The following is a 23,827-nucleotide window of genomic DNA, read 5'->3' as shown; positions in this document are numbered from 1 at the left end:
TTGGTTATTTAAATTACTAACTTATATTTAACGTTTTGAATTTTGAAAGGTAGTTCAGTTAATAAACGTGTACAGTTTCAATATTGTTTTTTTACCCTAAATTATAAGCTGTAGGTTTTTAAAAATTTAGTTTATTAAGACCCCTATTCATACAAATACACACACACACACACATACACACATAGCTAAACTGTGGAATCTGTCGCGCGCGGTATTTACGACCTTCAAACTCTTAAGAAAAGTGCGTAGGTACCTACTTCCATCTACCCCTCTAGTGATGCAAAGTGTCTATGGGCAACGGTAATTGCTTACCATCAGGCGATTCATCTGCTGGGATGCCTGCTAAGTATATCATAAAAAACATAAAAATAGTAACGAAACTTTATGCTTTAGGTCTGGAAATATTATCATGAACATTTTACGTCAAATGCCCTATTGGTTAAGCAGAAATGAAAACTAGTACCTATTAGTAGACTGATTAATTATTGGTTATTGCCTAACTAAGTAAAATGTAATCAAATGAGCGGCAACTATAAGTTAAAGTGTCACTTATCTACAAATTCATTGCGTATTCATCTGCACCCACGTTAAGGTAATGTCTCAATAATTACTTCGAGTTTCGTCATAATCTTGTTAATTTAATCGGTTTAAAATTACAATGTTATTAACGTTATTTCAGATGTTACTCTTGACTCTGTGTCTCTTTGGAATTGCAATGGCGGCTCCAATCATTTTGGAAGAACTGGCAACAGCGGAGTCCCTTGTAGCAGTACCTTCATACATCACTATAACATACCCAACCCAATTCGTTCCTGTTACAAAATTGGATTTAGATACGTCTGTAGCTAAAGAAAATCAGCGATTTCCTTTCAAAGAATTGGTGCCAGAAGCAAAAGAAACAAATGGGGACGCAAATCGCATGGGGATGATTGCTCTCTGTCAAAGAAATCGGGGCATCTCTGATTGGTTCTCCTTTTTACCTTCATTACCATCCTTAACCTCCTTTTTTCCCTCATTACCGTCCGTATCATCATTATCATCCATGTTACCTTCCACGTCTTCATTACCCTCCATCTCGTTGCCCAATATAACACTTCCCCCTTTCATAAACAACTTGAATTTCTTCCCTTCTTTCACTTACAACAATCCTAAAAATCCTAAGAGTGTGTACAGATCTTATTATACAAGTTATCCAGGTGGTTTAGTTTTTCAGGTTCCTAAACCATAATAAATAGGATTTTAGTGTAGGTAATAATGTGTTTTGTACCTAATTTGTATCTGTACCTACCTGTTTATTTCAATTAGTGATTTATTGTTAGCTTGAATTATTATGGAATAAAATTCATGCTAGTGCAATGCAAACTACTTTCTAGTATATTGTGGTTTTATTTTTGAATTATAAGTAGGTACCTAAGTATTATAAGTTACCATAAACCTATTGGTAATGTTAACTTTGAGAAACTCTTTATAATACTCGTACTTATAGTTGGTCAAGCATATCTTGTCAGTAGAAAAAGGCGGCAAATTTAAAATATGTAGGCGCGAAGAGTTTTCGTCCCATAGAAAATTTGAATTTCGCGCATTTTGCTACTGACAAGATTTGCTTGGCCAAGTATAGTAACTTTTGCCAGTCTTCTATGTGTACTATCCTATGGCAATAATTCTAGCAGAAACAAGTGTATTAATCAGAAACGGGATCATTATGTATCGTTTTCAACGTAAATAAATGTCGATGACGATACTAGTTGTCGAGATAATGCAGATTTAATTTACATTGAAAGCAATACATTATTGATGAAAACATTTTATTGTTTAAAATAACATCTCGATTAGGAAATACATGTAAAAAGCACAACTTGAAAAACAACAGGACTAAAGTTTAACGGCATAATTGGTTTCCTGTTAGATTCAATAGGTACTGCAATGTAATTTTCTGTTATTGCCTGCCTTGCCCGTATCGCAAGGCGTATTAAACAATAAAGAAACAGTAAAAGTTACAAATCTTAAAAGTAGATGTAACACAATGGCTAAAATTTATCGCTAAAAAGAGATCTCTTCCAGACAATCTAAGGGTAGCGGAAATAATTGTAACAATAATTTTGTATAAAATGATTTGAACACAGTAGAGTGTTTTCTTGCTGATATATTTTAAATTTATTTATAATCCATTTTGAACTGTGTAGTTAGGGATTACTTAAATTGCAATTCAAAAAAATTTAACCCTGGAACCTATCCAATTTAATACAACGGCAGGTATGACATGACGGTCATATTATTACATTTATCGAAGTTACGAGGTGTTTCTAAAACTTTGGCCAGTCAAATACGACACTTTTTAAAGTGTAATTTTATTATACTTTGAGCATTTTGTAAACTGGCCACCACGTTATGGCAAGGTACCGGGGACAATAGTTTTTTTTTAAACAAATGTTTATTACCTATAGGGACTATGTTTACACAAACCGACTCTACGCTCGTCCTCTGTCGTGATCCTCGAAGTTTCTCCTGAATTTTTAAAGGCCGGAAACGCACTTGCTACCCCTTTGTTGTTGCAGGTGTCCATCATAAAAAAAGAATTTATTCCATTTTGTTACAAAGATCAGTACCTAGACACTTACCTACTTACCTATACAGAACTTTCTGAGCACTATAACGACTCCCACTTAGCCGGTTGAATTAATATAACGAATAATCTCTAATAAGCTATTTACTAATAGTTACAGCTGTCCAAATTTCATCAATCCTAATGGATTAATATGAGCTGTAATGTGTTGTGCCTCTAACCGCAAAAGTATGTAACCAAATTACAAACTGTTAGTTTTTATTAATTTCGAATGGGTTTAATAATTATGCCTACCATTTTAATCTGTATATAAGATGTGTTTTTCTCAATAACTTCATTACAGTTTCAACTGTACCAAAGTCAAGGTAAGATCTAAATAAGAAATAATTAATATTACAAAAAAAATATTTCCCCTTTATTACACAATTTAAACTCAAAAATAAAGAAACACAGTAAAAGTTACATCTTAACAGTAGAGGTAAAATACCTAATGGTCGATTTTTCACTAAAAATGCTCTCTTCCAGACAACCCTATTATTTATATAATTTACATTTGTTTTACTAAACGATCAATTATAAAAAAAATATTTTCTTTTCAGATGTTTCTCCTAGCAGTCCTATGCCTAGTCGCAACCGCGCTGGCTGCTCCAGCCATCCCAGCAGCACCACTAATACCAGAGGATTTCCGCATACTGTCATCCCCATACATCAATTACCCGGACCCAACACGTTTCATGATGATGAGAACCCTGGACATGAAGATCGAACCGGAGCCTAAGGAGGAGTACATTGAGCCAGAGCTGTATGAAGAGCCGAAAGAAGAGCTCCCTGAGCTGATTGAAGAACCGAAGGAAGAACTCCCTGAGCTGATTGAAGAGCCGAAGGAAGAGCTCCCTGAGCCGATTGAAGAGCCGAAGGAAGAGCTCCCTGAGCTAATTGAAGAACCGAAAGAAGAGCTCCCTGAGCTGATTGAAGAACCGAAAGAAGAGCTCCCTGAACCGTACAAAGAGCCAAAGGAAGAACTCCTTGAGATTGAAGAGCCAAAGGAAGAATTACTAGAAGAACCAAAAAAGCCCCTACCTGAGCCCCCAAAAGCCCCAGAACTCCCCAAACTTGAGACCAAGCCTGAGCCCGTCCTGATCAACCTGGAAGTCCCCAAGCCTCCATCTTTCATCTCCAACTTCATCAACGCCTTCCCTAGCTTCAGCAGCATCCCGTCTTACATAAGCAACTGGTTCAGTTCTAGCCCCAAACCTACTAAGATTTTGTATTCTCCAATGTACTATACTGCTCCAATGTACCCCGGTGCTGTGATCGTTGAGGCACCTAAGCCTTAAATAAAATTGACATGTAGTGTGTTGTTAACAGCTGTGAAATAAAACGACTGAAACTTTAGTACAAAATGACTGTCTTATTTTTTAACATGTTCTAGAAAGAAAACCACACGAGCAATGAAAATGAGTCACTAATGTTTGAATAGCATTTCCGTATACAATGTGATCCGTTTCTTTCTCGAGAGTGTATGAGTAAATAATAAATAAGTATCTACTTACAACCAAGCATATTTTAACTTATATCTAAAAGCGAATAGACTTGCACTATAAAATAATAATCAAATAGTGATCAGAATCTATTAATTGGAAATTAAAAATCAATTATGGGTACGAATTTAGATTGCGGTGAGAATCAGCACACTGCAGGATGATACCTACTAAAAGTTAATATACGGTTGGAGCCAATAAACAGAACTTTTACTACTACTTAATTCCTTATTATGTGATGATATATTATTAGGTACATTCCTAAGCCATCCTTGCAAATCTTGCAATGATATTATTCCAAAGATCTTACAAAGGCAACGCATGAAATAAGAGTGTAAACGGCGTTCTATGTTTGGATACCTACGTTCGTCCAGATTTTAGTTCCATACAAGAGTAGCAGGAATATACTATCTGCTTTCTTATTAGTGCAATTCGCATTTACTACTACCTAATTTATGATATCTTGGGACCATGGGAGGCATGCTTGGGGCCAAAGTCAACATCGCAGAGTCCCTTAAAGACAAGTTTGTTGTCATATAGAACGCCTGCTGGAATATTATTTATTATTTATTTATATTTTTTATGATCTAGAAGTTCTCTATACTGGCTCATTGTTTAACTAGTTATGAAGCGGGTTGAAAGGGATATTATTGTTTGTTTCGAAGTAATTTATAATTCCCAACATTCCAAAATGTTTATAAGAATGCAAAAGTTTTAATTTATACAAGCGTAAATTGCATTCAATACGTAATATCTAATATATAAGTCCGGCCCTGGGAGTTTGCGACTTGAAAACAAAGAATGTGCGATAGGCTCAATGCATTCAACTGCATTTTTTAAGATTGTGTAAACTTGTGTTGTGTGTTTAAACTTGTGTATAATATTATATTATAATGATTAATGATTGCTTAGTTAATAGGTACTAGGTACCTATATATATTTAATATTAGTTTTTATTTTAGATAAAATAGTGAGTACCTACTCATGTAAACTGCTCTTTTGATGCTCTTGTAATCCAAGATAAATATACTTGTATTTTATGTAATTTTTCTCATTAAGCGAAATGTAAATTTATTTTGAGAAATAAAGTTCTTTAAACCTATGTAGATGTATTTTTTAATTATGCTTTATTTAGATTGACAATAAAAGTTCTGTTCAACATGAAGTTGTATTATCATTTCCATTACCATTACATGATTATGATATTTAACTCCCGATTCCATAAATCCCGCCCATATATCCTTTTAGGTACTTAATTTGTTCAGCGAAAATTACCTCGAAAAAACATACTAAAACTTTGAATTTGCCTTCTATTTCTACTGACAAGCTGGGTGTGCCAGAGTATAAGACTTATGTACCTATAATTAAATCATGTTTCGTAAAATAGACATGTACCTACCTATTTTATTTCCTCTTGTATTCGAAATATGTAAAGTAGTGTGAAGAGACCCATTTCTGACACAATCTATTGGCAAAAACACAAAAAAAAATGTTTATTGACTTTCACAATAATCGTCTTAAATTTAGTGATTGGAACCTCCTTTTAAGCTTCAAAGCCTGTGCCAGGTACCGCTCTTCCTTATCTGGAGAATTTTAATAAAATTGTGCTACATTTAGGTAAGCATTGCAAAGTTACAATAAAAATGCTGAAAAGCTATATACAAAGCAAGCAAAAGGTATAAATAGAAAACAGATATACAAACGTAAAATGTAAAATCCCTCGTGTGTGTGTGTGTGTGTGTGTGTGTGTGTGTGTGTGTGTAAGTGTAAGTGTATGAATAAGTAAGGCTGTGCGTATTTTATGTTCGATAGGTTACTCGAGTGAGTAATTCTTTGGTTTCCTCGTATGTTTGTGTTATAATCACAATATCTCGTTAGAAATACTGTTCTATTCAACTAAGTAATTACTGACTTACTGAGCATAACATAAATAAGTCCCACACAACCCAATCTAAAATAATTTACAACGTAAGTGTATAGTAAAAACCTCAAAGTTAAGAATCTTCTATAATATGTATAAATCCTGACTTAAATCAACGCCCAGGTCAAACCAAATGACCATAAATAGAAAGCTGATACTAAGAAGATACTAAGAAGGGATTTTCACAAATTAAATTCTTAAGGGGGATCGGCATTTGAAGTTGTAGTTTTGTATGGATATCGTGTAATTGAAAACTCTTTTACATAAGTAAGTTTCGAGAGAGAACGCTTCATCACAAGATATGAAATGTACTTTCGCGGTATTTCAAAATTCACCCCATAAAGGGGTAAAATTGGGGCTGAAATTAAAACTTGTATGGAAAACACGTAATTCTATGAATAAAAAGTTATAGATATTTAAGTAATATTCCCCGTATAGGTACCTACATCTTCCTCAATTTCCTCATGAAATTTACAAAACTTCCTTAAGGTTGAAATTTTGTATCGGGAATATCGGGATCGAACTTTTTTTTAGTAGGACTTGAAACTTCGTAAATAAACACCATACAACAAGAAAAACTATTCCAGCGTTTGTAAAAATTCATTGTTTGCGGGGGGTTGAAAAGCGTTAAAAAATCAACAAGTAATTAGACATGTCTTTTACAATTTAAGGGTTCCGTAACTCAAGAGGAAAAATTATCTACGGGTATGTTACGTATTTACACCTTTAAAATCATAATTTGTACCACCTATTTATTTATTTTTATAAAATGGGGATTAGGTGGATCACCCGCTTATCGCTTGTTTATCACCAACGTGGTATAAATATAAAAAGCTGATTCTTACGAGACGTTGTTCCTCCACTGTAAAACTAATATCTACTAGCTTATTTACTTTGAGATTAATATTTAATCGAGAATACACCATTAATTGAAGCAATCTAAATCTCATTATGTTGTAGTTGTGCATGTGTCATTAGTCTTAAAAAGCTGTTAAATATATAAATATCTCTTACCGCAAAATAAGAAACCTAGAATTTATTAATTTCATATTTATTGTTTTATAATTATTTTTACTGATTTGTTCTGTATATAAAGCGTAGATATCTTTCTCAAGACATTCATAGCAGATTCAGCTGTACAAAAGTCAAGGTGAGTCAAAACAATTAAAAATAACTACTACTACTATTAATACTAAAATAACTTTTGCACCACCACCAATCAGAGAATCACTAAGGTGGCCAAACTGCCTGTTGAATACTTGAATCGTCAAATTATAAGTGGCATCGCATCGGGCATAATGGATAGGTAGGCCTTCTACGCCCGTGCCTAACCCTTGATCTAATGCTGTGAAAACCATTGAGGCAGGCTTCAGGAGGGTCTAGCAGTGCAAATATTTTGGTTCATTGATGCTTGTATGATTAAAGTTTTAAAATTACGCCTATTTTTCAGATGTTTCTCCTAGCTCTGTGCCTCGTTGGAACCGCTTTGGCTGCTCCAGCCATTCCGGAAGAAACGATCATTCCAGAGGAGACCCATGTCCTGATGTCTCCTTACATCACTTACCCGTCGCCAATTCTTCCTCTGAGAACCCTCATGATCGAAACGGAGCTTAAGGAAGAGAAAGAGCTAAAGGAAGAGCCTAAAGAATTGAAAGAGTTACCAGAAGCCCCTGAACTCCCTAAACTTGAGGACACTAAGCCTGTTCTGGTCAAACTGGATACCAGCAAGCCTCTTTCCTACTTCACCAACTGGATCAACTCATTACCGAGCTTCAATCTGCCAAGTCTCCCTTTCATAAACGGTTTTTTCCCTACCTCGAATGGTAAAGTTTTGGTGCCATCGTACTACCCTAGGTATGCTCCTTTGATCGTCGACCCAACTAAACTTTAATGATTTCCGCCGATTTATGATAAAGGAAAATAATTATTTGAATAAAATTGCAGCTTTTACATGACTATGTTTTTTTATTAAAATGTATTCATACTTATCATTTTAAATTGACTAACCCCATTATTAATGTTGCAGTTCATTGAAAATAAAGGTTGGCAATAACACTTAGCCAAAATTCGCCTTTAGTACATGACTTCGCCTTAAATCATAATGCCGCCATAAATTGTATCATGAGATTCACGGGCGTATTCAACATTTAGGAATTAAAATAAGTTTTAGTATAATTTTAATAATTTAAAAAGGTTAAGTTGACTGGGGATGGGTGGTGAAGATACTAAATTATATATTTTTTAATTTTTTATCTTTTACACAATTTTTATGCAGCTCATTTTATTATGAAATCAAGAATATTTATTTCTTAGTAAAAATATTATTATAATATTTTACAAGGGCGAAGTTGGTCACCGATGGCGAAGTTAGGGTTCCCTACAGTCAATACTTTTGCCAACCCTGATTTTTAGTGAATTGAAACATTGGCAATGCAATGGCAATCCCATCATTAATGTAATTTTGCTTATGCAAATATGACGTTTGTAATGACACTGATCATTTTGTTCTGCTCAAGTCAGTGCAAAGTTAGTCCAGACGGACTCTAGAAACTTTGATTATCGACATTCGGTGTTCGCACTTAGGTCTCCATACTGGTGACAATTTCATGAAAAGTATTACGAATATGGGCCGCGATAAGATGCAACCCAAGTTTGTGTTCCATAAGAATTTTAGCGTTAAAATTTCAACAAGGGCTGAATGGACCGAAGATCTTGAAGCACCAATTTCTGATGAAAACGACATCATGGTACACAGACGGGTCTTTTGTCCCTTGGGTTTGGGTCCCTTGGAGTGGCCGGCACTGGCCCATCGTGTAGAGGAGCCATAAGACAGAATCTGGTACGGGGGCAGGCATTTATGAAAATGACTTTAGTAGTATAGGTAAGCATGGGCAATTACGCCACTGTCTTCTAAGCCGAGACATTCGCTATAATTGCCTGTGTGCATGAGAATATAGTTAGGCAAACCCAAGGGAAGAATATCTATATACTCAGCGACAGTCAGGCTGCACTCAAAGCGCTTGAAGCGCCCAGAGTGGACTCTAGACTGGTATATAATGGCGTCCAAGCTCTGAACCAGCTTGGAAGGCAAAACAGAGTGCAACTGGTATGGATCCCAGGGCACGAGGGATTCATAGGCAATGAAAATGCAGATGAACTTGCCAGATCTGTAAGTAACCTTATAGGTCCGGAACCATTCGTGGGGCTCTCACAGGGAACCATCACAACGGCTATTAAAGACCATACCAAGACCAAACATCAGGATGAATGGGACAGTCTGACGGGTCTAAAGCATGCAAAGCTCTTTATGCAAGGAGTAGACTCCGGCTGGAGCAAAAAGCTTTGGAAACTTAGCAAATGACAACTCCAAATCATAACGGGGGTGTTTACTGGCCATTACGGGGTCAAAGGATTTCTGGCCAAGATGGGACACTCTGACAACACCGATTGTCGTATGTGTGGCGAAGAGGAAGAGACAGTGAAACACTTAATGTGTAAATGTCACGCCCTCGCCAGACAAAGAATGAAGGACTTTGGGGCAGGATATCTGGAACCAAAGGACTTTAAAACGCTACCCATGAGCTCCATCATCCGACACATGGATATGGTGGGAAAAGCTCTTGAGTAGTTGACGGATCTTCTCTAGGGGGTTATTGCACAAAAAATCCCTGTGTAGAAGTGTATCCGCAAGGGCCCCCGAAAACAATAAGATAAGATAAGATAGGTCTATACGTAAGATCATTTTGTAGTGATATCAGCGATTTTATTATTTTGAGAATAGATACGTAGTAAAACAAAAACCATTTTCAAGAAACATCACGAAACTTATTAAAAATCAATTTCATGAAAAAAAAGTGGTTATACTGGTCATGTTAGTTATGCAGTATATTTACAACGAATTTTTTAAATTAGGATTTAACTCGAAAAGAAATTAAGTCGTAATTGAAGTATCAGTCGTTTATTAATTTATATCTAATGTACATCATTAAGCCAAACCAGCTTTAGAAACCGTCATACCACGGGGACAGGGTGGGCACAGGTGGAGGCGGCATGCGACTCGGTGCTGCCGTAGGAACGTTGATGGGCGTCGTGGTTGGGACTTGAGTGTTTACATCGTCCCAGTTGAATCTATGGTTCCCTCTAGAGCTGTGTCGCATGGGTACCCTTGGAGCAAACGTCGGTGCAAACGTCACAGGCGCAAAAGTCACCGGCTCAAATGTTGACGAAAAGCTTGACACAGCACGGCTGCGAATCTCAGGTTCCTGCCAATGGGGCTCCTCCGTGACCACGATCGGCTGCCTGTATTGGTTCTCGTAATTGTTTTGGTTGTTTGCCAAGTTGTCCCAATGGGGGAAGGTAGGAGGGGCGGGCACGTTCTTCCAGTTTGCGACTGGTCCGTCATATTTCGGGGCTTTTAGCACCGCATTCCATTGCTCTGCCGTGTATGGAGTAGGATTTTCTGACCGCATCGGGCTCATGTCTCTGTTATCGATGCTGGGGATAGGAGTGGTCGTTCTGGGTCTGTTCATGTACTTGTGAATGTTTTCTTCCCTCATCTCGACTTGTGCGGGTTGGTCCCGTCTTATCTGCTGGAAGTTGAACACCAGGTTGGTGTCCGGCCCGACTGGATGATAACCTGTATTGTCAATCGGGAACGCATTTGCAGCGAATGCCGTTTTGGCCACCAACAAGCAGATTGTTAGACGCAGCATTTTGCAGGCAGTCTGGAAAAAAGTTACCTTGTCAGTTCTACCGTACACTACATAAAATAAATTGTTAAGAGTCACATGAACCCGCCGTCTAAAGTCGCTCCCATACAATCGAGGTTACGCACTCATTGTAAGTTTGATTGTATGACGGCGGGCGGCTAGGATCGTGTGACTCTTAATCATTAGTCGGACTCAACAAAAAATATTAAAATGTATCTACTTTTTTGCTATTTTATTTAGTGCATGACACTACCGTACCTTAAGCGCAGCTGCAACAACTGTTCCAGAACACACCTCGATATTGTTTATAAATGGCCCATTTCTGTCAAAATAAAACTTGAATAGATTTCACGTTTGCTTTTTGTATGCTAATGATAATTGGGTATGTTATTTATTTTTAATTGCTGTAGATGCATTGGGTAACTCGTTAATGGGAGCAAGTATCCGCATGCCGAAATTATGTTCAAGAAACGTTAAGAAATATACCTACAAGTCTAATATATGAACATACGAGTATATTATCGTATGCCTATATTTGCTTCCCACAGGTTAATTGTGCTCCAACAGTTTTTAGGGTTCCGTACCCAAAGGGTATAAACAAAACGCTCCTTTTTTTGTGCAGTCGTGTAAAAACGGGACCCTATTACTAAGACTCCGCTGTCCGTCTGTCCGTCTGTCTGTCTGTCTGTCACCACGTCACCAGGCTGTGCGGCTGTCTGTCACCGCATGAACCGTGATAGCTAGGCAGTTGAAATTTTCACAGATGATGTATTTCTGTTGCCGCTATAAGAAAAAATACTAAAAACAGAATATAATAAATATTTAAGTGGGGCTCCCATACAATTTACGTGATTTTTATGCCGTTTTTAGGGTTCCGTAGCCAAATAGCAAAAAACGGAACCCTTATGGATTCGTCATATCTGTCTGTCTGTCTGTCCGTCCGTATGTCACAGCCACTTTTTTCCGAAACTAGAAGAACTATAGTGTTGAAACTTGGTAAGTAGATGTATTCTGTGAACCGCATTAAGATTTTCACACAAAAATAGAAAAAAAACAATACATTTTGGGGGTTTCTCATACTTAGAACTGAAACTCAAAAAAATGTTTTCCATCAAACCCATACGTGTGGGGTATATATGGATACTTGGATAGGTCTTCAAAAATGATATTGAGGTTATTAATATAATCTTTTTCTAAACTGAATAGTTTGCGCGAGAGACACTTCCAAAGTGGTAAAATGTGTGTCCCCCCCCTGTAACTTCTAAAATAAGAGAATAATAAAACTAAAAAAAATTTATGATGTACATTACCATGCAAAGTTCCACCGAAAATTGGTTTGAACGATATCTAGTAAGTAATTTTTTTTAATACGTCATAAAACTCATAAATCGTAAACCGCAATTTTATTATGTTACTTGCTGCTACGGAACCCTTCATGGGGGAGTCCGACTCGCACTTGGCCGCTTTTTGCGTAATGGTACGGAACCCTTCGTGCGCGAGTCCGGTTCGCACTTGGCCGGTTTTTATATATTAAAAGTACGAGGATGTCACAACCTCATTTAAGTGTTGCAACGTGATGGTCTACTTTAAATCGATATACCTACCTACAAGCACAATATTGTCTATCGCCAACCTGTCAACCAGACATTTCAATCAGTTGGACCAGTTGGACGGTTAGATAGTTCTATTTTACCCAAGTATGGTTTATTGGTTATTAGTAAGGCGTTCCTGGCTGTAGGGTTGACGTCGAGGGCTAGACGAAATGAAACAGATACCGTGTCATCATAATTTTATAATACTTTTCCATATAACAAAACAATTAGTGACAAATAAATTGCTATTTAATTAGTTAGAATAAATTACATATTCGAGAGCACAGACAGTATGACTATGACGTGATAATGTAAATTACTCATTTAACATACTTCGACGGGTGAGAATACGTTTGTGCCATACGCCACTTACATGGTTTGTAGGAGAGCGAAACCAAGCAAAAAAAAAAATATTTTTCGAAAAGTTTTACATTTAGGAAATATTGAACGTATATCATTTAGGCACTTATGTTTACTATTTATAGTACCAAACAAATATTGTGAATACAGTGGTAATCATGAAATAAAAGCATTTTTATTATTGCCATATCCGTTTTTGATGAGTAAATGTTAAACGTATAATGTATGATATGACACAAAAGTTGTGGATATGTCACACTTTTGTGATAATTTTCTGTTAACAGAGTGTAATTATCCTATAGTACTCGTAAAATGAGGATATGGCACAACATTTTTCAAAAATAGTTTTTTTCATAAACCGATTAGTGTCAATTATAGCTATTTTTTTGTTATTTTAGGAATCGCTAAAAAACGATTTACTCAAAAATAGATGTGGCACAAACGTATTCTCAACCGACGACTTATTAAAAAGTTTTGACTGTGCTTTTTTTTTTGCGCACGAACACTAGTCAGTATAAATTAATTCCCGTGGTAGTCGCGGCAACAAGTCGGCATTTTGTCGTCGTCACTGTAGGCGCCCTATTTGACTCAAGAAAGTAACAGAGGGTTACCATTGCGATTAACGGCCAAACTGTCAAACGGCCAAGTGTTAAATCTTATCATATCATCTTCTGATACAATCTCAAGTCAAATAGGTCCCTGACAATTTGCACGATGTAATGAAGAATTATTGGCCGCGACATAAGACATGCACCAACTTACAACTATGTTACTGTGGAGCATCTACAGCCAATATTAAAATTAACATATTATTCATTAAAGTGTTTATTATTAAGTACTACCTTTTTAAATTTTGTGGTCGACTGAGTCGACTCTATAATTATTTTTTAGTGCCGTTATAAGCTGGTGGTATAAGTAATAAAATTCGTAGAATTCCCATTAAAAATATCAAGACGGCTAAATTGTAAATATATTTGGATGCATCATGTAATGATATGGTATAACTAGCAGATGTAATTTTGATGTCGGAATATTGTTTTTAAGGCTTTAAAGTTAATAAAAATATCTGCTTTTTGAAAAATTTTGTGTCAGAGAGTATAATTTTTCGACACAAAAAGTTTCGAAATGACTGGTCTCAAAATATTGTTTAGCGGCAAGCTACAATTGAGTTGAATATGAATATATATACATACTTATATTATAAACAGCGGTCAAATTAAGTACGCAGGTTTTTTTATCTGGATTACTTTTTTAGTCTGAATACATTAACTACCTACACTCTTCCTTTTACAGACAAAATCACCACACACGAGTTCACTGACCTTCACTTTGAGGCGTGGGTATAGTCACAATGTCCTTATTTGATAGTTTTATTGTCTTAACGGTATTTTTTCTAATTTTTACATAATATTGTAAATAGAAAGAATACTTTTGGAATCGCTGCATTGTTATCTTTTGTCTTATTAAGGTAATTACGATGTGATTTTCAATAAAATAAATAAGTAGGTACAATGTATGTGATGGCACTTACTTGATCTAAATATACATAAATATTTTGATCATATATTACACAATTAAGAATATTAAGCGCGTGCAGTTTCATAACAGAAATATTATTCCTGCTTTTATAATAATCGTGTTCATAAAGTATAATTAATATAACTCATTACTCATTACATCACTCATTTTATAAACTTAAGTTATGCGTTAAATAACTTAATTTATGAGCATCATTTTTTTACATTTTTAATTACTTAATTACACTTACAAGTAATATTAATGGCTAAGTGTTCGCGTCGTTCGAAAATCGTTTTGTCTCCATTAATTAGTCACATGTGAACAATACTGATTCATAGTTAATAATTTAATTAGGTAACTATATTTCACTTACAAAGTTTTTTAAGCACACTAATTTATTGGCCTTGGGTCGTAAGGCGTGGCGTCATGGCCGACATATCTATTGTTCTTGCGTACTTGGAACCCTTGTCCTGGCGAAGTGTTATAATATATCACTCTGCGGATACCGAATGGGTCTACGTATCCGAAGCTACCCGTTCGTTCGTCGGAACTATCAGTTTCCTCCTCATGGTACTGTTTCGGTAGATAATACCGGAACCCGTTTCTCCTAAAGGCTACGCCGTCGTAAGCAGGGAATTGAGGAGTGTAGCCATCGCCGATCTGAGCTCCGGCTCTCTGCCTTGCTAGCCAGGCATCCGCGTGTCTATAAGAATTTGGGTTGTAGATGTCGACTCTTCTGTACGGTGTGCTGGCGCTGGCGTAGTAGCCATCATCGAGGCTGTTAGTGTCGTACGAGTTTGGAGAAGGTGTGGCTTCGCTTGCGGTTATCGGTCTGAAGTCGTAATGAGGAGTTGAGGTATCGATAGAGTTTGGCGATACGTGGACGCGAGGTGTCGAGGTCGGGAGGCGAGCTGTGATGGATACCTCCGAGGGGAAAGGCGGGGCGAAGGTTGAAGATGGCACTGGGGTTTGGGTGGTGGTGCTGAAGCGAGGGGTCCCTCGATTCACTGGCACCTGTCGGTGGGCTGGTGCGGGTGTTACGCCGAAGCCAGAGTCTGTTGGTGCGGTTTTTGCTATTTTCAGCGACTCCTGAAAGAAACAAAATGATCAGCAAAATATAAAGGAAGATGAAAGGAAAGAATACTACAGCATTTATTTAAAAAATAATAATATGGTGAGTTGTGATAGTGAGGAATGATAAACAAAATTGATAATGTGTTAATGGAATTATGAAACATCATACCCCAATTGGTCGGTTCTGTCCCACAAAAACAGTCTTAGATTTGTATATTCTGTAGCCTTCATTGTCAGCTATGTAGTCTTGCAACCTTAGGTAGCCATCTGCACCGACCCATCCAGTCGTACCTGTATAAAAACAACATAAAAATAAATACATGGTCCAAATAAGTTGCAAGTCCATAAAAAATAATTGTGGGCGTGGTAAGTAAGTAAATGTCTCATAACGAGATCATAGTTTACCATACGGCCACCCACACTATGTGTTTTTTGTCTGTTATCATGTGTGATACATTTAAAGACATAGGAAGTCAAGTAGCAAGATTTAGTATACAAACACTATTCAGTTTTAATTGCGTCTTTACTAATTGTTTTGGAACAGCTGTTCTTGGGTTGATTATGCATGAAATACCTACATACTTATTTTAGAACTAACTAAATATTTATTTAATCAACCTTATTTAGATATGTAGATCTAATAGAAACGACAAGCTTTAGATAATTTTATATGCTGGAAAAAATTATGGAATTTTCAGATTTCTGAATGTGAACTGTAATATGACATCTACGCCATATCACTAAGCTCCGGGATACTATTGGATTGACAAAAAATATTGTCGAACATCGCTCTTATGTAGAGCGGTTTATCCGCCGCCGCCGACTTCAAGAGAGACGTGTCATTGTTAACAGATTTTTCTGTGAAAAGCTAATAAGTAATAAGTAGTGCATATATTATATTTAAAAACCGAGCCGTATTTCAGCCTATACGCTCCTTGCGGTATTGCCCGTTGCTGGTAGAACAGAGCTCTAATCGTTTACATCTTTATGTGTTGGTCGGTCCTGTACCTACTGTACTCATCGACAACTGATCCATCTTTCAGCCGACGCTCCTTCCTGTACTGCCCGTTGTGGGTCTGGTAATGGAAGTAGCGCTCGTCTGTATATGTTGATCTATACTCACCGACAACTGATCCATCTTTCAGCCGACGATCCTTTCTGTACTGCCCGTTGTGGGTCTGGTAATGGAAGTAGCGCTCGTCTGTATATGTTGATCTATACTCACCGACAACTGATCCATCTTTCAGCCGGCGCTCCTTCCTGTACTGCCCGTTGTGGGTCTGGTAAAGGAAGTAGCGCTCGTCTGTATATGTTGACCTATACTCACCGACAACTGATCCATCTTTCAGCCGGCGCTCCTTCCTGTACTGCCCGTTGTGGGTCTGGTAAAGGAAGTAGCGCTCGTCTGTATATGTTGATCTATACTCACCGACAACTGATCCATCTTTCAGCCGGCGCTCCTTCCTGTACTGCTCGTTGTGGGTCTGGTAAAGGAAGTAGCGCTCGTCTGTATATGTTGATCTATACTCACCGACAACTGATCCATCTTTCAGCTGGCGCTCCTTCCTGTACTGCCCGTTGTGGGTCTGGTAAAGGAAGTAGCGCTCGTCTGTATATGTTGATCTATACTCACCGACAACTGATCCATCTTTCAGCCGACGCTCCTTTCTGTACTGCCCGTTGTGGGTCTGGTAAAGGAAGTAGCGCTCGTCGTCCTCGTCGGTTTGTATGTGGAACTGGTCCGGGTCCTGCTGCGGGCTGTAGCCGTCGAGCGCTGCTAGCGCACCGCACGCACATATCTGGAGAAAAGGAAATAAAATATGAACATTACGCGGTCAGTATTTTGCTTTCAACGAACACTTCGGTGCCCAGGGGGCTCTTAGCAAAGGTGATAATCTTACATCAACAAGCGCCAAACGAAAATAAAAAATATATCGGGATGGTTGATGGTACGAAAAGTCACGTGATTATTTTCCGCACATTATTTTCGATAGGCGTTTTCTATCAACGATCGTCAATTTATTAGATGGTTGATGGTTGGTTCATATATTTACCGGGTTCTTCGTAGCCTAGCTAAACTGAATATCGTCATATTTCCTTGAACAGAGCATAAAATAAACTACCTAATTAATAATTTGGCCAGAAATTATGCCTCGAGGGCAATTTTTTAGTAACGTTTTAAGATTTATTTGTTGTTTTTGTTACCATTTTAATGGAAACTTTCATTATTTAATTATTAGTTAACTTCAAATGACAGGTCATTTTAAAACAATACTTACACAAAACCTAAAACTAACAACTAAAACTAAATACTATATACATTTTGTTTCTCTTGCTCACAATAATTGAATGTGCGAGATACTTATTGGTACCTATAGTTACCATTACTTCCACAACAGATAGCCCATTTTCTTACACATCTGTTTTCCAAGTAATATGTGGCCGTGCGTTGCTACACCGGCCTTCGGGGTTCGGTTAACATCTATTGTTTAGAAGATTACTGATTCCGTCTCTAATTCGTGGCAGCCATTGTTCCTCACAATCCACCCGATTTTACGGAAAACGCGAGCGAACAAAGTAACTGAACAATTTTAAACCTTACTACCATGAGTTAAAGTATTACAATCATCATTTCATTTAAGTGTTCTGCTAGTCCTGACAAGACATCAGTCTTCTCAAGTCTTCTCGAGAGACCTTCGAAGTCTTATTGTTTTAAAGGGACAGAGTAAATACATCATTGGTCACGTAACATAAAGAGCGGTAGTACTGGTTTCATGAATATGCAAGTTTGCGTAATGTTTATGGCATTATTATGTCGCTAAACTGTTGCTAATGTAGACTTGATACATTGACGCAGAATTAACGTTGATCCATTAGTACTTGTCTGGCCGAAACCGGATTTGTTGCCGAAACCGAAGATCTGGTTTTGCTCTAATTTCAGTAGATTTCGGCTGAAGCACGATTTTTATGCCGTGTTTTGCCGAAACCGATTATGTTATTGGCTCGTCTTTTTAGTCTTCCAATATCTGAATGTGCCTTAAAAAGGGTTAAGTCTCAATACTTACAGCGTGTCACGGGATTTTTTATATAAAATGATAACTGTGATAACTACCATGTTATTGATGGACTGCAGTCCTTGGCGCCGACAGTTGTTGCTAACGCTCCCACGCCCTGCCCGCGTAGATCTGACACGCTAATCGAGCGCAACTAGTGTTGGTATAATACTCGAGTCCCTCCAGTCTAACTTTAGGAATCAATTCTGTTTATAAACTCTTGAGATATGATTGAAACTTGGATTATTTAATGCGTGTAGTTGTTAAGCGTCATATTTAGTTCATATCATGGCTGCCGCCATAAATTCGGAGATCAAATCGAAGTGGAAAGTTTCATGTAATTAAAGCATGTCATTTTAAAATGACATGCTTTAATTACATGAAACTTAGACTACACACTCAAACACACACACTCACACACACACACACACACACACTGTCAGACTTAGATTTTAAAATGAAAACGTAACTTCGGTTGTATGGGAGATGGGAGCGGCTTTTTTCAGTGGCCGGTAACGAATAGGAACGCATAGGTAATAATACTAAGTCGGGTCTGTAAATAGACTCGATAAGGCCGGCGTTCTCACCACTAGCGTCAACCTTGGCTGTGCAATTGTGCTGCAACGGGAGCCTTTGTTGCACTAACACTGCACTGGTCTCGTTCAATTTGTACCTGTCATTAACTAAATCTCGACCTACGTATATCCGGACGCGCTTTATTCATAATATTAGAACCTACGAATTCCTGTATTTGAAATAAATTATTTCACACCATGCAGAAATAAAGCAACAGAAAAATATTAGAAAAACCAAGATCTCAGTTATTTTCAGACACGATTTCTGTATAATCCCAAATAAATCCCAAAGATCTATAAAGAGTAGGTAACTTGACCGTGACGTCATTGTTCTGTTTTTCATATAGATTCCATAGTGACTAATCGTTTTGACAGTTCAAAAAAAGAAACTGATTTGACCAAGCATTCCACGACCCTATTCAAGTTTTTAATTTGGTAAAGTAGGAAATTTACTATTGTAAATGCCGCCACTATTACAAGAACTATGAAAAATAAAGCAGATTAGCGTCCCCAGAATAATCACTTTGCGTCATACGTTGCAGTATTACATACATTAAACATGTCCTTTAAGAACAACTTTCAATCACCTAGATTTTAGATTTAAAACCACGAAATGTCACACCGAACTGGCTAACCTACGTGACAGGTGTACCTAAGTAAGTAAATAAATTTGAGATATATATTATTTTTTACGGCAGTAGGTAAGTGTAACGATTAAAACATTACATCATCATATCAACCGATACACGCGCCCTGCTAAATGTAGGTACAAAAAAAACATACGAGTACAACCGAATTGATAACCTCCTCCTTTTGAGATTTGGAAGTCAGTTAAAAAGCCCTCCCATTAATCTGTGGAAATCAGTTGGAACTATCATAATGTGTGTTTTTTTAAATTTTATTGTATGAAAAACTTAATTATTGATATGTTGATATAAAATAAATATTTGTATCAATTTGTAAGATCATAATAATTTCAAACAAAACTGATAATGTAAAACATGACGTTTGAAGCGCAATAAAGATTAGGTAAGTACATTTGAATTAAATTGGGATTAAATTGGTTGTTGCTATTACAGCCTCATTATCTTGTTCCATAACGAATCATGCGTCAGGCACTGAAGTGCAAATGCATTATTGATGGCAAATGTCTATGTCAAAATATTCTAAGACCCATGTAAGCCATTTTAGCATATATGCAGTATCTCTTAATAGTTTGTGCAAGTGCGAGATATCGTCATCAGGTGGTATAACACATGTCTAACTATTTAAATGTAGATTGAACGCTTTCTACGTAGCCTGGATGATGTATGCGAAGCCCTAATAGACCCGTAATAGGTCGGTATGTTACCTTTGTAAGAAATACTTAAATGTAAGGTTCATTAAGGAAGGAAACTCCGCACGACATCCGAAAATCACGTATAAAATAATAACTGAATTAAACAACAACATGTTAATAAATCTATTGTTTTTACGTTTTTGTCAATTGCCAAACGAATCATTGAAGACACCCATAACGTCCCGTAATAGACAAAGACTTTAAGGAAATGCCCATGTAAATTGATTACGGTTGGTGAATACCTATTGTGGCCTTACGGTCTCATGGAATAACAATGCTCATCTGACGACCTACGGACTCAACAGACGTGGGCTGGTAACTAAGGCCCTACGCGGAAATATTCTAATTTACCTCGATGTGAAGCCACCAGGAAGATAGTTTTTATTTCTAGGGCGGAAACCTAAATTATTTGTGGCATAATCTTTTAAATTATTTGTGGCATAATCTTTTTTTTTTTTTTTTTTTAATTTATTTAGAACACAAACAGTCACATAATGCAAATGGATTTTTAGTACAATGTAGTGTATTTAACATACTTAAGAAACAGACCTGGAGGTTCATTAATGAGTAGGTAATACATAATGTTAACATACATAATAACCGCAGAAAGAAAAAGAAATTTGAAATTATGAGCCATACCTACTATTACTACATACTACTATAAATTATACTTACCAGTCTTCCAAACAAAATCAGTATTGTGTGAAATTATATAGAGGGTAGGTAAGTTGAAGATTGGTAAATAGGTTTAACATCAATATCTATTTTAGTATTATCGGAAAATCTTTTAAATTATTATCTTTTAAATTATTTGTGGCATAATCTTTGTCTAAAGATAAACACAAATAATTTTTGAATGTTTTCTTAATCAAAGAGTTGTAGAGTATTTGTAAAGCTAAATAATTAATATTCAGATATATAGAAGATAGGGTAAGTGAGCCACTTAAGGTCGCACCAGAGAGTGGATCAGCTACACTCTAATAACACGAGTTAAAAATTGCCTACTCCAGAGCACACAGTCGCTGTGGCCGAAATCGGCCAGGAGAGCATCATCAGCATCATCATTCAGATATTTAAATACTTATAGCAATTACGCATAGGTATTAGGTAGGTACCTTAAAAAATTAGCAAATCGTGATCAATGAATCCATTAAAACGTTAATTGACGTTTTATAGGCACGTGATGTGCGATCAAATTGGCGAACTAAATTGTTAAGTTATTGGTTAAGTATCAGTCATTAGTCGTATTTCGCAATTCTAAAAAACCGGACAAGTGCGAGTCGGACTCGCTCACCGAGGGTTCCGTACTTTTTAGTAAGTATTTGTTGTTAAGCGGCATCAGAAATACATCATCTGTGAAAATTTCAACTATCACGGTTCATGAGATACAGCCTGGTGACAGACAGACGGGCAGACAGACGGACGGACAGCGGAGTAATAGGGTCCCTTTTTACCCTTTGGGTACGGAACCCTAAAAAAACGATGCATTGACACAGTCGAAACTTGCTTACTTATAGGTAAACTGATCCTACTATTCTTGGGGCCTATGTAAAGTGATAATCGTTTACCTATAGAAAATGAACCGGAACTTCAATAATAAAACTAACTTAAACTTGCGTTTTGGTATGTTATTATGGCAAATAAGCACCTAAGGTAATGTCAGGTTAAGTGTACAGTATGATATATTTAATAATCTTCAAAGAATCCCAGCTAATTGGTATAATATACACGTTCAGATGTGACGCATCGTGATCGTGCTTGTGTGACAAGGTCTTAAAATCGAGCACTTGGTTATTAATGTCGTTAGGTGTCACCAAGGGCATAGCTAATGTCTGAATTACATTTAAGGTCACCCAGTATGGGGTAAACAACAGCATATCGAATAATTAGTGATTTGCATATGGATGAACTGAAACATTAATCGATTAGTATTAACAAAGATATATATAACTCCGTATAAGATGTGGAAAGTTTAAGAAACAAACGTGCCTCGTAAAATTCAAGTGAAATTGACACTCGCTCAGATGGCGCTAGTACCTTTAGCCTATTCTCGACTAGATGGCGACCTAGGTGATACCAAGTATTAATCTAATGTACTTGCTTGTCTATCTATCTAAGTTAATCATTGTGGGCTTATCTTGAGAAGAAGCAAAATAATTACAGATAAAAACAAATTTTAAGGTCAGATGGGGTAAGAGGAACATACCTAGTACCTACTTACCTATATTCTGCTTGGGGCAAGAGAAATACTGCCCGATTACGAACTTCAAGATACGTCAAATATTATGATTAATACGATATGGATTAAATATATTACGTTAGTGTCAAAAGTGACGTTTCTACAAACAAAAACGTCACTTTTGACACTGCCATATCTAATCTATATCATATCTAGTCGTATTATTTGACGTATTTTAAAGTTCGAATCGGGCCGATAGTATGAGGAAGACCGCCTGTAGTCTACCAGAGTTTAATTTATAATATTATAAAATATATATGCTTAATTTGTATGTCATGTATCTTTTGATATGGTGGGCAGTATAGTATATACCTATTTGTATTGTATTCCCTACAACTTACAAGTGTTTCTCTTACCCCATCTGGACTTAGTAAGTAATATATTGAAATAAAATAGTACATATACTCGTAGGTACATACTTAAAAAAAAGATGAATGATTGAAGATCATGTACCGCGTAACTTACAGGTTCAACTTACCATCACCAGTCAAATTGACCCTTTACTACGTAGTTTGTAATTTTCGTATAAATATTAATTTAATATAAAACTTACGTCATTCACACAAAACATGTGTGAAGTCGTCATTTGACTTGTTTATTTTTTTGGCGAATACCATAAATATATAAAGTATTCGTATCGCATTGTGCCTCGCTAGGCATTGAATAATTATTTGTCATTCAATTGTAAACTTTAATCTTAAATGAAATAAGGTCAACAATTGATTTAATTCTTTTGATCTATATTAGTACTAGGTTGAGATTAGTAAGAATCAATAACAGAGCAGACGGAAAATTCGTATTCAAATGCCTTTTTATGATCATTATTTTTGACGGCGTTTACCTGTTTTAATTATGTAGACAGGATATTTACTCAAACTTACGAAACTTTAGAAACGAAAATTAGGTACCTAACCTAGTGGCTCTGTGGGCGTATAGTCCTCGCGAATCCGCATGGCTCCGCCATTTTGAAAAATTTCTATCGAACTTGCTCACCAAATTTCACGAGAATCGGCTGAAAAATGCGACATGGAGAGGAGAACATCCAGACAAACGAAAGAAATTTTGCCTAAGCTGAAACGGCGACCTTCGCTTTCACTCGGTCGGCTTGTAGGTGTGCTACAAGCATTTGCAATAGTAGAAACAAGTTTATTTCAATGTCTTATCATTATCAACGGATAAATTTTGGGTTTAACATATTGCCCTTGCACAGACGCCTACTCTCTTTCAACAATATCTGATAGTTGCACCAAACCTGTAATTTTCCTGCATCTAAATTTAATGTATGCAGTACGCGTAGGCTTCTAAATTTAATGTATGCAGGTTCCAAAGGTTCATAGAGAACG

At 36.7% G+C, this 23,827-nt stretch overlaps 3 protein-coding genes across 3 annotated transcripts in view; 1 reads left to right on the top strand and 2 right to left on the bottom strand.

Annotated features, from left to right (window-relative positions):
- Nucleotides 1–3,162: 3,162 nt before the first annotated feature.
- LOC134793940 (uncharacterized) lies at nt 3,163–3,900 on the top strand. The gene has a single exon (XM_063765656.1). It carries the CDS (start codon nt 3,163–3,165, stop codon nt 3,898–3,900), a length of 738 nt encoding a protein of 245 aa, XP_063621726.1.
- A 6,067-nt stretch (nt 3,901–9,967) lies between these two features.
- LOC134794047 (uncharacterized) lies at nt 9,968–10,777 on the bottom strand. The gene has a single exon (XM_063765750.1). It carries the CDS (start codon nt 10,735–10,737, stop codon nt 10,027–10,029), a length of 711 nt encoding a protein of 236 aa, XP_063621820.1. The 5' UTR covers nt 10,738–10,777; the 3' UTR covers nt 9,968–10,026.
- Nucleotides 10,778–13,299: 2,522 nt separating this feature from the next.
- Nucleotides 13,300–23,827, bottom strand: part of LOC134793837 (uncharacterized) — a 46,030-nt gene continuing 35,502 nt past the window's right edge. The window contains exons 2-4 of the mRNA XM_063765556.1: nt 16,912–17,077; nt 15,448–15,569; nt 13,300–15,293 (exon numbers count right to left, since the gene is read on the bottom strand). Of these exons, the coding sequence (XP_063621626.1) occupies nt 14,595–15,293; nt 15,448–15,569; nt 16,912–17,077 (987 nt within the window). The 3' untranslated portion in view covers nt 13,300–14,594. The remainder of the gene's footprint in view (nt 15,294–15,447; nt 15,570–16,911; nt 17,078–23,827) is intronic.

The sequence above is a fragment of the Cydia splendana genome, chromosome 9 (assembly GCF_910591565.1).
Source record: "Cydia splendana chromosome 9, ilCydSple1.2, whole genome shotgun sequence".
NCBI classification, from domain to species: Eukaryota; Metazoa; Arthropoda; class Insecta; order Lepidoptera; family Tortricidae; genus Cydia; species Cydia splendana.
This window is presented reverse-complemented; position numbering and strand designations above follow the sequence as displayed.

Bases quoted from the DNA above. Each gene is read 5' to 3' on its own strand.
- LOC134793940 (XM_063765656.1), top strand. From the start codon at position 3,163: ATGTTTCTCCTAGCAGTCCTATGCCTAGTCGCAACCGCGCTGGCTGCT.
- LOC134794047 (XM_063765750.1), bottom strand. From the start codon at position 10,737: ATGCTGCGTCTAACAATCTGCTTGTTGGTGGCCAAAACGGCATTCGCT.